This window comes from Frankliniella occidentalis, unplaced genomic scaffold, assembly GCF_000697945.3.
Source record: "Frankliniella occidentalis isolate FOCC.00 unplaced genomic scaffold, Focc_3.1 Scaffold101, whole genome shotgun sequence".
NCBI classification, from domain to species: Eukaryota; Metazoa; Arthropoda; class Insecta; order Thysanoptera; family Thripidae; genus Frankliniella; species Frankliniella occidentalis.
The window spans coordinates 135,086-148,980 of NW_026267230.1; the positions used below are offsets into that span (position 1 = coordinate 135,086).

The 13,895-nt window shown below is 43.5% G+C and overlaps 3 protein-coding genes across 4 annotated transcripts in view; 1 reads left to right on the forward strand and 2 right to left on the reverse strand.

The window, feature by feature from the left end:
* LOC113211802 (bestrophin-2) overlaps positions 1-7,250 on the forward strand; it is a 13,470-nt gene extending 6,220 nt beyond the window's left edge. Inside the window, exons 2-11 of one of the 2 annotated variants that reach the window (XM_052269739.1) lie at positions 3,192-3,302; positions 3,385-3,556; positions 3,812-3,941; positions 4,022-4,404; positions 4,485-4,592; positions 4,677-4,907; positions 4,984-5,227; positions 5,314-5,423; positions 5,506-5,835; positions 5,921-7,250. In XM_052269739.1, the coding sequence (XP_052125699.1) occupies positions 3,192-3,302; positions 3,385-3,556; positions 3,812-3,941; positions 4,022-4,404; positions 4,485-4,592; positions 4,677-4,907; positions 4,984-5,227; positions 5,314-5,423; positions 5,506-5,835; positions 5,921-6,304 (2,203 nt within the window). In that variant the 3' untranslated portion in view covers positions 6,305-7,250. Of the gene's footprint in view, positions 1-3,191; positions 3,303-3,384; positions 3,557-3,811; positions 3,942-4,021; positions 4,405-4,484; positions 4,593-4,676; positions 4,908-4,983; positions 5,228-5,313; positions 5,424-5,502; positions 5,836-5,920 lie in introns of both variants that reach the window. The other variant, XM_026430287.2, reaches the window with a different exon arrangement.
* Positions 7,251-7,314: 64 nt separating this feature from the next.
* Positions 7,315-10,358, reverse strand: LOC113211803 (probable RNA-binding protein CG14230). The gene is made up of 7 exons (XM_026430288.2): positions 9,950-10,358; positions 9,125-9,867; positions 8,808-9,041; positions 8,494-8,720; positions 8,091-8,416; positions 7,779-8,012; positions 7,315-7,685 (listed from the first exon to the last, which is right to left on the reverse strand). Exons 1-7 carry the CDS (start codon positions 10,146-10,148, stop codon positions 7,471-7,473), a joined length of 2,178 nt encoding a protein of 725 aa, XP_026286073.1. The 5' UTR covers positions 10,149-10,358; the 3' UTR covers positions 7,315-7,470.
* A 347-nt stretch (positions 10,359-10,705) lies between these two features.
* Positions 10,706-13,754, reverse strand: LOC127749856 (probable RNA-binding protein CG14230). Its single transcript, XM_052269740.1, has 7 exons — positions 13,341-13,754; positions 12,516-13,258; positions 12,199-12,432; positions 11,885-12,111; positions 11,482-11,807; positions 11,170-11,403; positions 10,706-11,076 (listed from the first exon to the last, which is right to left on the reverse strand). The coding sequence occupies exons 1-7, from the start codon at positions 13,537-13,539 to the stop codon at positions 10,862-10,864; spliced, it is 2,178 nt and encodes a 725-aa protein (XP_052125700.1). The 5' UTR covers positions 13,540-13,754; the 3' UTR covers positions 10,706-10,861.
* Between the last annotated feature and the right edge of the window lie 141 nt (positions 13,755-13,895).

Genomic DNA, 13,895 nt, shown 5'->3' on the forward strand with positions numbered 1-13,895 from the left:
GGGTGCAGGTAGTGACAGTTCTCAAGGACCCCGGGCGAGTTGTCAGAAATGAGAACTGAGTATGAATTATTTTGTTTGAGTTTTGTTTGAAAGTGAAACTATGGAGGTCATACTATCCTACGTTCGCCCACGTTGGATCTGTTGGGTTCTCTTCCATACTTCCATGCCACCCGCACCGTTGCCCGCACATAGCCTCCTTGGTCTACTTGCCCACAGCGACAATCACTGATACGCACAACGGGAAGTCGCGCCGGCGCGGTGCGGGGGTGGGGCGATGAGTCGACGCGGATACATCTTCCTGGAAGCCCTCGAGGACCCTGCGAGGAGGCGTTGCGGCGCGGCATGCTTACTCACTTGCTCTAATATTGATAAGAGATAAGGCCGATTCATTCATTGAGCGTGGATTATCGCCGGGCGCACACGCTGCAGCTGCTGCGCGGGGCGGCGGGGCTGGTAGGGGCGGGGCTGGCGCCCGCCCGCCTCTACCCGATGACACTTGACTCCGGGCCGCAGGGTCAAAAGGCTTATTTGATTGGCGCCAGACGCTCGTTCGCCCGTCGGGATCAGCGTCCTATCCGCCTCGATGGGCGGCCGGGCGGCGGCGGCGTCTTCGGGGCTCCGGCGGCAATCAGCTCAAGGTCTCTCCGAGGAGGCGACTGCGCTGGGAGCCCGGCTTGAGCGCAGCCGCCTTCTACATACAAAATTGTCGGCCAAGAGGAGACCTGCAGCGCGGCACGCACGAGCACATGCGAGTGCGGGTGCGGTCGCGCGATGCGAAGCCCTTTCCCCTCCCCGCCGCGCCCTCGCGGACACGCCGTATTTACTTTAGGGCCCGCGGTTCACGCCGGGAGAGTAATGGTTGGCGCCATCGTGGAGTTGCCGGAGCAACGTGGGGAGTGTAAGGGGCAACTTGCAATGGCGTAACCACCGGGGGGGCCGGGGGGTCCGCGGCCCCCCCAACTTTCAAGTTAGGGGGGCCGTGCCCCCCCAACTTTCAGACCGACTAAGCAGAACCAAATTGATCAGTTCGGGCCGATGCCGACTGTCGGTAGAGACGCTACTGTATGGCTCTGGATTTGACTGGTATTCTTAAGGAATTTGCTTCCGCTAATTATGACAGAAAGAAGTGTTTTGGAAAAGTTTAAATTAATTTTTCATTTTAATGCTTTGATGTTGAATGTTCTTTTGAACTATTATGACAAATAGATTGTTTTTTATGTTTATCACTTGATTCCCCCTTTTTTTATTCAAAATACCCTAATTCTTCCTTATAACACGGTCTTCGAGTCCGCCTACTAGGTAGGCAACCCGTACTACGGCCCCCCCAACTTTTTTGTCGTGTTTACGCCTCTGGCAACTTGAGGAGCGCGCCCGCCACAGCGTCACCGCCGTTAGGGGCGGGTGGGGGTGACATACTGCAGGGCTGGGCGGGCGGCTCTGGTGAAACTTTATGGCGAAGCGAGCCGTGCCCCTGTGTGTGCCGCGCGCGCTGCAGTCGCTGTTGTGCTGGTTGTGACAATCGGCAGCGTAACGCCCACCCGCTACTGTATCGTGACAAGCCCACCATGGCGTGGCGTGGAGCGGTATACCCGCGTGCCCGTCTCCGCTATGCAGCCCGTCGAACTGCCGAACCCGCAGTACCGCAGCGGGTACTCTGGAACAAGGGGAGAGGGGAGGGTGGGGACTGCGCGGGCCGGTAAATCGATAGAGGATGTCGGCGGATGGAGGCCAGAAACTGTGGAGCCGAGCTACCGCCGGGTGGAGATCGAGGCTTTTCAGTTGGATAGACTCTGTTCCGAAAGACGGGTTTCACTGGAAAAAAAAAATTATCGTGATTTTACGAAATTTTCTCGGTCAATTTTCTATTACGAAACCTTCGTTTTTAACAAAATTACGATGCATCGTTATTTTACGAATTGCTATGTAAAATCCAAAGCTTTACTTTGGAAACCCAAGTGTGTAATTGAATAGTACACACTAAGTCTCCTGCATAAATGTATGGAGGTTTTAGTGTGTACTTGACCAAGTACACACTATCTCCTGCATACTTGACCAAGTAAACACTATCTCCTGCATACTTGCTAAGTATACACAGAATTTCCTGCATACATGTAGGTATGCAGAATATTCTGCATTCAAGTACACACTTGGGTTTCCAGAGTAACTAAATAGTATGAAATTTGTATATATTTTGTTCATTTTTTATGACTCATGTCACAAAAATTTGAATTTCGTTACGAAATATATTTGCAAAACTACGAAATGTTTCGTAAATTGACACTTACGAAACATTTTCGTAAAATATTTTTTACAAAGCATTTTGTAACATATTTTCGTAAATTCACGAAAACTTTTTAGTGTTGAGTTGAGTTTGGGTTTGACCGAGAGACGGGAGCATGTCTTTGTGCTTTCGGGGCGCGGTGGGGCTGTGGGGCCAGGGTCCGCACTATGACGTCACAAGCATGACGTGTTCCGCCGCTGCACCCCGCCCCCTCTCCCCACTCCCTCTCCCCACCCCCTCTCCCCACCCCCTCTCTCCCCACCTAGCGGGCGAGTTGAGCGCCCCCTTTACTCCCTAAGTTGCGTCACAATTACCTCCTGGAAGTGGCTTCATGGATGTCGACTTATCGACTCAAAAGTATGCATCGATCCACAGGGTCAGCGGCTCGGGCATGGAGCCGAAGCCCCCACAGCGCCCACCCCTTTCCCTCTCTTCCTGCTCCCTTGAGGTCTGTGAGATATGCGTGAGGAGCGCCCTCAGAAAATGACGACAAATGAGGAAAGGGGTGGGAGTGGTTGGAGGTAATTCCAGTCATCCCCCTGTGATGGCCTGTGTGTCCCACGTCCACGTCCCACCCTCACGCGATTGCACCAGCGCGCCAGCGCGCGCCCCGCCACCCCTAGCCTAGCCACGGGCCGCGCCCGCCCGACAATCGGGCCCCCAGGCTCCAGCGCGCCGAGGCTGCGGCCGTGGCTGGACTGGGGAGGGGTGGCGGTGGGGCGGCTGTGTTGGTGAAGGTCGGGGTGGCCACGCGCGCTGGCGCGCGGCCGCTGCCCGGGGTGGTGCGGCGCGTGGCGCTTGGCTTGTGTCTGTGTCGTTCGCATCGCGGGCGCCGCGAGGCGCTGCGGGGATGTCAACCCCTTTGTCGCGGGTTTAATATTCATGGGGTTGTGTTACCGCCTGTCTGCAGATGGAGGGGCAGCATCTACAAGCTCGTGTGGCCGGACCTCGCCACTTTCCTGTTCCTCTACTACACCCTCAACCTGACGTACCGCCTGGCTCTGGACGAGCAACAGAAAATGTAAGTAGCGCTACCGGGTAGTACTCTCTGCTGGCTGCGCTGTCATGTCAGTTTACAATGCTCGCGTGCGTCCCGTGCGCAGAGTGTTCGAGGCCGTGGTCAAGTACTGCGAGGCGTACAGCGACCTGATCCCGCTCTCCTTCGTGCTGGGCTTCTACATCTCCATCATCATGCAGCGCTGGTGGGACCAGTACACCAGCATACCCTGGCCAGACCCCATCGCCGTCTTTGTCAGCTCCCACATCCACGGCCAGGTTCGTTCAAGGTTCAACCTAGAGAGAAAGAGAGAGAGAGCTGGGGAGAACCCCTGGCGGCTGGACTGTGCCGCATGGCACGCGTGCGGGCGGGTTGCCTACTGGCTGGAGCGCGTAAGGCGCCGTGGGCGATAGGCAGGCCCGCCCGACACACCTGCGAGCGACACGGTATAACTGCCGGGCGTTTATCGCCCGCCTCCTCGCCATGGATGCTGTGGCCGTCACCGACTGAGGACTAACCGCGCTCCTTTGCAGGACGAGCGTGGGCGGCTCATGCGGCGCACCATCATGCGGTACGTGTGCCTCTGCCTCACGATGGTCTTCTCCATGATCTCGCCCAGAGTCAAGATGCGCTTCCCCACGCTGGAGCACTTCGTGGAGGCTGGTGCGTACACTCGGGGCTTAGAGAGACTCTCTCTCCCACCCCACCCCTCTACTCCGTAACATTATCCGGTGCGCTTCCAGGTCTCCTCCTGGAGAACGAGAGGGTCATCATCCGCGACCTGGACGAGAAGTTCCCGCGGCACTCGAAGCATTGGCTGCCGATCGTGTGGGCGGCGTCCATCGTGACGAGGGCGCGGCGGGAGGGCCGCATCCGGGACGACTACGCGTCAAAGACCATCATCGACGAGCTCAACAAGTTCAGAGGGCAGTGCGGCATGCTCCTCAACTACGACTCGATCAGCGTGCCCCTTGTGTACACCCAAGTGGTCACTCTGGCTGTGTACTCGTACTTTATTACATCCGTCATAGCAAGGCAATGGCTGGAAGTGACCCCTGGTGCGGACACGACTACGAAACATCGTAGCAAGATTGATTTGTACTTCCCCTTCTTCCTGACTCTTCAGGTAAGTAAATTATGGTCTACTTTTAAAATAATTCCTTTCTAAATCCATTTCATAGTATTATTTTTCTTTGAATTTTTCAGTTTTTCTTTTACATGGGCTGGTTAAAAGTAGCTGAAAGCCTTATAAATCCCTTTGGTGAAGACGATGATGATTTTGAAGTAAACTGGATTGTTGATCGTAATGTTCAGGTATTTTATAAAATTATTGTTACTGTTCAATATTTTAACTTAACACTTACTTCTCACACTTGTATTAATTATTAACTTTTATAGGTTTCATATCTTATTGTGGATGAAATGCATCATGAGCATCCTGAGCTAATAAGAGACCAGTATTGGGATGAAGTATTACCTGTTGAACTGCCATACACTGTAGCCAGTGAGCCATTTCGAGAGGAACATCCTCAGCCTTCAACTGCTAACATAGATATTCCAGCAGCTGGAACCACACTATCGTTTAATTCAACGCTAAAACTTGATGAAATGGCTATGGGCGATGCTATGGTCAGCTAACATTTTTTAATACAAGCTTTTTGACATCTTTGTACAAAATATCTTACTATGAATGTATTGTTTATAGGCCCAAGATGATGCAGCAAGTGGAATCCACTTCCTGGCCAAGAGTGCTGGAAGCCGCCCACAATCTCATTATTATGACAGAACATTGTCAACCTCCTCCAATACATCAATTAATACAAATTTGGGTATGGGATCTGTAGCAGGCTCATTGCACCGGGTTGCCTCAGTTACATCTGTTTTAAAACGCTTATTTTCAAGAGAGCCCCCTCAACAACCTTCAGCTATTCCTATGGCCTCAGTTGAGAGTAAAGATCGTTTCTTTTCACATTTTATTTGGACAGACGTTCCTGATTAAGTGTTAATAAAAACAAAAAAATCCGTTGTTTTTCAGCTGGTAACGCTGCAACCGGCTTGGGTAACAGCAATGTTAATATCTCTGGTGCACCTGACAGTAATTTCAAGCGTTCTACTAGTGGAAGCTCCATTAACTTAATACCAAAGGTACTGTTTATTTCATTTTTTTGAAAAGCTAAATAAGGATAAACATTTTTTAAATCAACGGTTATTGTTGTATATTTAGCAGGCACCTGGAGGATCAGTAAGACTTACAGACCAAGTAATTGAAGAAGTTGATGAACAAACAACAATTACCTCAATGCGTAGACCAGATCCACGTCCAAATGTTAGAGATATTTTTGCTAAAGAGGAAGATTTGAGCAGAGAGGATAAAAATGAAGCTGATGAGGCATTATTGGGTGCTCCACTATCGTCTGCCCCAGTAGATGTTCCTCGCTCTGCTTATGGGGCACACTCTCAAAGCCGACCTCATGCAGCCTTATCTAGTTCTGCTCCATCATATGGAGGCCAAATTACAGTTTCATCTCCATCAAGGTTCAGCGACAACTTTCCTGAGGTAATGAGTACACTTTTCTTTGTGCATCAGTTGTAAATGTTCTAAATTGTACTCATCCCATTGTATATGGTCTCACATTCTCTAGGTTTTGTCAGTTCAGAGTGCTCCTGGATTCACACCGCCTCACAGTAATCTGGGGAGTGGGGGTAGCCTGCATGCTGCGCCAATGGTTGAAGCTGAGGAAACTATAAGTATTGGAGCTACTAGCTCAGAAAGTGGTGATGACAACGACATGGACGAGTTCACAAGACTTAAACGAGCCCGTCAGAAAGAACAAAGGCAGCGTCAGCTTGCTCGATCTATTAGCCAACAACAGGCTGCTATCGCTGCTGTAGCTGCAGTTCGTCGAAGAGAATCTGGAGCAGAGTCTATTATAAGTGAAAGTGAAAATCTACTTATGGACCTCACAGATAGTTCTCGGACTGGACTTCTTTCATCATCTCCCCAACATATGTCTCATCCAAGTTGAAAATCTTCAAGTACCATAGATCAGTGGAAAAAATTAATAAGGAACGATGATGAAAATTCCTTCATGTGGGAATTTTGTACAAGTAGATAGGTAAATGGTTGTCCATGAAAACTACCTGTGTAGGTGAGATGGATATTATGGTTTCAATTTCATGCTTCCATTTGTAAGTGGAATCCTTACAAATGTGTCAGACAGTTGTGGATTGATTCAAAAATCCATTAAAATGATACTGTTCTAGTCTTTCTCTGTAGGCAAAGCAAATATGATGAACCATCCCTGACCCACTACAATATTTTGTTTTATCTGTTATTAATGACACGAGATTTTACAAATTGGTTTGCTTCTACAACAAATATTTTTCTTAGGCGTTTGAAATTGTGGAATTGCAAACCAAGGCTTCTCTGATTTTGGTTACCACCCTATGAAAATGACAAAAAGTTATTGGGTCAGGAGTTTATTTTTGTTTAAATTTTGTACTATTCTCAAATTTTTTAAAACAATGTCTTGCAAATTTTGCTTGTTTTAAGCTTTTACTTATAGATTTTACTGCCGAACTTACTTAATGTGCATTTGCACCAAATGTGTCAATTTGACTACTCATAGTTTTTAGTAATTGGTACATGTACGCATTCCACTTAAAACTGATGTTTCAATCTCATTGTTTTGTATAACTATGACCTGCCGTATACAATTGTGCTGTGATAAACACTTACATGGTAATTCATTTAAGTGGTCAGTTAGAAATGAGTTGGAAATGAAGAATATTTTTTCCTGTGATGGCTTAATTATCCCCCAGTGATTGATATCTAACAACAAATGGGTCCAAGGTATGTAATCACAGAAGAGGCAGATTCTGCTTTGGTCAGTATTATAACCATCTCAGTACTTGAGTGCTTATGATTCCTGTATAGTTTTGTTCTTATTGAATAAATTTTTCAACAAAGTATTCAAGCAAAGCTTATTTTCAAAACAGTTTTAATGTTTGATTTATAAAGGATACTTCTACATAATAAATAATAATTCATCTGTTTATTTTTGTATTATATTTTCACTTTCCTATCCATAATTCACCACTTGGTTTAAACTTGAGACTAGGCAAATCAAGAATGTAAATTGTGAAAAGATTAAACAAGAAAATAGGCTAAAAATTAAATTTTACCAACTTTTTAGTGTTTTTGTCTCTTTCTTGGCCTTTGCCCATTACTGGATTTTGGCCATAGATTAGCTTTCTTTCTTAGAGTGCCAACTTTGTTCTTAAATGAATTAGCTTTACGATTGGTCTTTCTGAGTTTCAGTTTAACAATACGTTTCAAAGCCTCTCTTTTCTTAGAAAACAAAGCAGGATCTGAAGAATCGATCTGTGAGAAGAAGTCTGCACCCTCTGTCAAAAAGATGAAAAACATTCAAATTTATAAATCAAACTTTACAATATTACAAAAATTCTGTGGTATAAAGCAAATCTAAAGAAACTCACCCTTCAGCCGGTCATCATTTGGTTGGAAGAAAAAGCTTTCTTGCCACACACCTCCAGTTGATCTAACACCAGAAATGGAACTGTTAGTTGATTGGAATGCTGAACTGTTGACAACAGCAGTTGGGCCTTGTTCAGTTTCCTCATCCTCTGATGAAGAATCATCAAGCATAAATCCTTTTTTCGGCCCTTTATGCAGTGATTTAGTGAAGACTTCAGGGTGCTTCTCTTTAACCTCTGAAATCAGATAGATAGATGATGGTGAAAGAAATTTGGTGAAAGGAAAACATCTTACTTCATTTGGACAAAGCATACCTAAAGAAGAATTTGAAGAACCAAACATTTGCAACAAACTGAATCCAGAGCTTTGACCTTCCTTAGCTAGCTTGAGAGAATCAGCTAGAGTGTCAGATACAGAATAAAATTTGGTTTGAGATACAGGCTCTGGATCCTTTTCTTCACGCCGAACCCTAGAGGTCACAGTTTCATCATTTTCTTCGTTGACTTCTTCATCTTCATCCTCAATTTTCTTGTCAAGTTTTGACTTCTTCTTTTTCTTTCCCTCGTGAGGTTCTTTCGTGAGCTCATATTTAGAATGGTTGGGCTTTGAAGGGTCAAACCTCAACATTCCTTGAGTTTTGCTGAAAAAGGGTAAAATGTAATATAAAATTCTTAACCTTTTTTACATAACACTCTCAAAATCATCATGGGATGGTACCTTTCATGATGGGATGGTGGAAGAGAAACTGAAATGGGCTTGCCAAGAATACCAGATAAAATCTCTAGTTGTTTCTCTCGCTCCTCCGCAAGATCTTCAGCAATACCCGGCTCTGATTCCTCTGACTTTTTATCGCTTTTATTTCTTGATTCGTCATCACTATCATAGAATCTCTCATCGAGTTTGAAACGTTGGTCATTATTGTATCCACTTTGTAACTCCAATAGCTGACAGAAAAAATAAAAAATGATCTAGTAAAGAAATGTTGGGCTTAAAAGTCAATTGAACATTATAAAGGAAATATGTTATCTTACTTTTTTACCCTTGTGCCCCTCAAACTGCTTTTTCACTTGGAATTCACCACTCCAATTGGCTGTTTCATCATCCGAGTCATCAAACAGCGACAAAGCTTTTGATTTCTTTTCTTGAGGTTTATGGGTAACTCCCTCTCTGGAATCAATTCTTGGTTTCTTTGTAGGAATGGCTGTTTCTACATTGTCAATTCCATCATCATCAAAGACAATTTTTTTGTTGGACCGTGGAGCATTCTTTTACAACACAAAACACAGGTGAAGTTAAAATCTTAAACTTACGGGGAAAGACTAAGATAGATAGATATTTGTATACAAACCTTATCAGATAATGCTTGTTGCACTGCTCTCTTCTGCTGTTCAAATGCATGTCTTTTTTCTTCAATTGATTTTAACCTCTTTTCTTCAGCTGCATTAGTTCCCACTGCACTCTCTTGGGACTTGTCAAAAGTCTGCCACTCATTTGTAACAGGCTTGATTAAAGGTCCATCATTTCTCTGTTTCTTTCCTAGTTTTGCATTGTACTTCAATTCTAAAGGTTGGGACACTTCATCATCATCTTTCCAAACATCACTAAATGACTCAAATTTCTTAAGGATGTCTGTTGAATGAGCAGGCTCTAAGAATTTCTTGAAACTATTATTATCTCGGGTAACAGCTGCTTGTTTGGACTCAATTTTCGTATACTGTTCCCTTTTAACTTGATGTTGTGGAACAGACTTAGGTTCAGTTGGTGTGAATGAGGATATTCCCTTAAACATGGGTAACTTGCTTTTGGAATGAAAATGATCATTTTCATCTTCACTATCAGAAGATTCAGATGAACTCTGTGGCCTCTTCCTTATTGTCTGTTTCTTGAATATTTTATTTTCTTTGAGAGAGACTTTAGAGGGACTTTCTGATACTTTCTTGGGTGGTTGATGTGGTACAGATGCCTGTTGCGTCGCAGATGAATTCTTAGCAGATTGCCTTTCTCTCTGCAAACGTTGAAGAAAGCTCTCTTTCGCTACCTCTACTTTCAAATGACGTTGTCCCCATTTCACACCATTTAGCAGGAGAATACCTAAAAATTTCAACAGAACATTAATAATAACAAACTAATTGTTGCAGCATTAACAACATGGATATACAGAGTAGTGCCATACATTGGTTTAGCGATTCCTTGTCCGTGTTCAAATTCACATAGCTGAATGTCGCTATGACTTGATCGGTGGTAGCGTCTTTCTTTGTCTTGACTTCGACTGATTCGACGGTTCCATAGTCTTTGAATTTACTAACTAACTGGTCGCGGGTTACTTCATGTGGCAAGTTCCCCACGAAAATCCGGTGTCCATGTGATGCCATCAGACTTGTTTAAAGGATGTCCAGCTCTAAGAAAGGTCTAGAAAGTTCAACACCTCAAATAATTTTCAGCAATGCGTTAATTAACTCTTTTTTCACGCATTGTTTCAGATAAAACACGAAAAAAACATCACATAACAGAGGTTATGATTCCCATTCTCATCACGTTTTTCGCATGCCATACCACTGCCACCCACAATCCTGCACAATCGTTTCGCTCTATCGCGCTGCGCCTTCTAGTGCAAGCACTGAAGGGGGAGGGAGGGGGGGGGGGTCCGTCGAGGAAGGGGTAAAGCTGAAAACAAGGGGGAATAACTTTTGGCTGAAGGCGTTTCTACTGGGTATGAGAGTCAGATTCTCAATCGGCATGAGAAGCTTGACCTGAGAGAAGCAACTCCACAACACTAAGATGACCAATCCATTACGTTCAGGTGAATCAGGTATGTTAACTGTTAATGTATATATATGTACGTATAATATGGTTCTTCACACAGTGTTTCACAGCTCCAAACATATTTTTAATCTTGTTCAATATGTTTTGAGATGGTACTTCTACATAATAAATAATAATTCATCTGTTTATTTTTGTATTATATTTTCACTTTCCTATCCATAATTCACCACTTGGTTTAAACTTGAGACTAGGCAAATCAAGAATGTAAATTGTGAAAAGATTAAACAAGAAAATAGGCTAAAAATTAAATTTTACCAACTTTTTAGTGTTTTTGTCTCTTTCTTGGCCTTTGCCCATTACTGGATTTTGGCCATAGATTAGCTTTCTTTCTTAGAGTGCCAACTTTGTTCTTAAATGAATTAGCTTTACGATTGGTCTTTCTGAGTTTCAGTTTAACAATACGTTTCAAAGCCTCTCTTTTCTTAGAAAACAAAGCAGGATCTGAAGAATCGATCTGTGAGAAGAAGTCTGCACCCTCTGTCAAAAAGATGAAAAACATTCAAATTTATAAATCAAACTTTACAATATTACAAAAATTCTGTGGTATAAAGCAAATCTAAAGAAACTCACCCTTCAGCCGGTCATCATTTGGTTGGAAGAAAAAGCTTTCTTGCCACACACCTCCAGTTGATCTAACACCAGAAATGGAACTGTTAGTTGATTGGAATGCTGAACTGTTGACAACAGCAGTTGGGCCTTGTTCAGTTTCCTCATCCTCTGATGAAGAATCATCAAGCATAAATCCTTTTTTCGGCCCTTTATGCAGTGATTTAGTGAAGACTTCAGGGTGCTTCTCTTTAACCTCTGAAATCAGATAGATAGATGATGGTGAAAGAAATTTGGTGAAAGGAAAACATCTTACTTCATTTGGACAAAGCATACCTAAAGAAGAATTTGAAGAACCAAACATTTGCAACAAACTGAATCCAGAGCTTTGACCTTCCTTAGCTAGCTTGAGAGAATCAGCTAGAGTGTCAGATACAGAATAAAATTTGGTTTGAGATACAGGCTCTGGATCCTTTTCTTCACGCCGAACCCTAGAGGTCACAGTTTCATCATTTTCTTCGTTGACTTCTTCATCTTCATCCTCAATTTTCTTGTCAAGTTTTGACTTCTTCTTTTTCTTTCCCTCGTGAGGTTCTTTCGTGAGCTCATATTTAGAATGGTTGGGCTTTGAAGGGTCAAACCTCAACATTCCTTGAGTTTTGCTGAAAAAGGGTAAAATGTAATATAAAATTCTTAACCTTTTTTACATAACACTCTCAAAATCATCATGGGATGGTACCTTTCATGATGGGATGGTGGAAGAGAAACTGAAATGGGCTTGCCAAGAATACCAGATAAAATCTCTAGTTGTTTCTCTCGCTCCTCCGCAAGATCTTCAGCAATACCCGGCTCTGATTCCTCTGACTTTTTATCGCTTTTATTTCTTGATTCGTCATCACTATCATAGAATCTCTCATCGAGTTTGAAACGTTGGTCATTATTGTATCCACTTTGTAACTCCAATAGCTGACAGAAAAAATAAAAAATGATCTAGTAAAGAAATGTTGGGCTTAAAAGTCAATTGAACATTATAAAGGAAATATGTTATCTTACTTTTTTACCCTTGTGCCCCTCAAACTGCTTTTTCACTTGGAATTCACCACTCCAATTGGCTGTTTCATCATCCGAGTCATCAAACAGCGACAAAGCTTTTGATTTCTTTTCTTGAGGTTTATGGGTAACTCCCTCTCTGGAATCAATTCTTGGTTTCTTTGTAGGAATGGCTGTTTCTACATTGTCAATTCCATCATCATCAAAGACAATTTTTTTGTTGGACCGTGGAGCATTCTTTTACAACACAAAACACAGGTGAAGTTAAAATCTTAAACTTACGGGGAAAGACTAAGATAGATAGATATTTGTATACAAACCTTATCAGATAATGCTTGTTGCACTGCTCTCTTCTGCTGTTCAAATGCATGTCTTTTTTCTTCAATTGATTTTAACCTCTTTTCTTCAGCTGCATTAGTTCCCACTGCACTCTCTTGGGACTTGTCAAAAGTCTGCCACTCATTTGTAACAGGCTTGATTAAAGGTCCATCATTTCTCTGTTTCTTTCCTAGTTTTGCATTGTACTTCAATTCTAAAGGTTGGGACACTTCATCATCATCTTTCCAAACATCACTAAATGACTCAAATTTCTTAAGGATGTCTGTTGAATGAGCAGGCTCTAAGAATTTCTTGAAACTATTATTATCTCGGGTAACAGCTGCTTGTTTGGACTCAATTTTCGTATACTGTTCCCTTTTAACTTGATGTTGTGGAACAGACTTAGGTTCAGTTGGTGTGAATGAGGATATTCCCTTAAACATGGGTAACTTGCTTTTGGAATGAAAATGATCATTTTCATCTTCACTATCAGAAGATTCAGATGAACTCTGTGGCCTCTTCCTTATTGTCTGTTTCTTGAATATTTTATTTTCTTTGAGAGAGACTTTAGAGGGACTTTCTGATACTTTCTTGGGTGGTTGATGTGGTACAGATGCCTGTTGCGTCGCAGATGAATTCTTAGCAGATTGCCTTTCTCTCTGCAAACGTTGAAGAAAGCTCTCTTTCGCTACCTCTACTTTCAAATGACGTTGTCCCCATTTCACACCATTTAGCAGGAGAATACCTAAAAATTTCAACAGAACATTAATAATAACAAACTAATTGTTGCAGCATTAACAACATGGATATACAGAGTAGTGCCATACATTGGTTTAGCGATTCCTTGTCCGTGTTCAAATTCACATAGCTGAATGTCGCTATGACTTGATCGGTGGTAGCGTCTTTCTTTGTCTTGACTTCGACTGATTCGACGGTTCCATAGTCTTTGAATTTACTAACTAACTGGTCGCGGGTTACTTCATGTGGCAAGTTCCCCACGAAAATCCGGTGTCCATGTGATGCCATCAGACTTGTTTAAAGGATGTCCAGCTCTAAGAAAGGTCTAGAAAGTTCAACACCTCAAATAATTTTCAGCAATGCGTTAATTAACTCTTTTTTCACGCATTGTTTCAGATAAAACACGAAAAAAACATCACATAACAGAGGTTATGATTCCCATTCTCATCACGTTTTTCGCATGCCATACCACTGCCACCCACAATCCTGCACAATCGTTTCGCTCTATCGCGCTGCGCCTTCTAGTGCAAGCACTGAAGGGGGAGGGAGGGGGGGGGGGTCCGTCGAGGAAGGGGTAAAGCTGAAAACAAGGGGGAATAACTTTTGGCTGAAGGCGTTTCTACTGGGTATGAGAGTCAGATTCT

Excerpts from the sequence above, each read along its gene's own strand:
- LOC113211803 (XM_026430288.2), bottom strand. The coding sequence starts at position 10,148 with ATGGCATCACATGGACACCGGATTTTCGTGGGGAACTTGCCACATGAA. Across the intron at positions 9,868-9,949 it reads CAAGGAATCGCTAAACCAAT|GTATTCTCCTGCTAAATGGT; the intron begins GTATGGCACTAC and ends TGAAATTTTTAG. Across the intron at positions 8,013-8,090 it reads TTCTTCAAATTCTTCTTTAG|AGGTTAAAGAGAAGCACCCT; the intron begins GTATGCTTTGTC and ends ATCTGATTTCAG.
- LOC127749856 (XM_052269740.1), bottom strand. The coding sequence starts at position 13,539 with ATGGCATCACATGGACACCGGATTTTCGTGGGGAACTTGCCACATGAA. Across the intron at positions 12,112-12,198 it reads AGGGGCACAAGGGTAAAAAA|CTATTGGAGTTACAAAGTGG; the intron begins GTAAGATAACAT and ends TTTTTCTGTCAG. Across the intron at positions 11,808-11,884 it reads CCACCATCCCATCATGAAAG|CAAAACTCAAGGAATGTTGA; the intron begins GTACCATCCCAT and ends ACCCTTTTTCAG.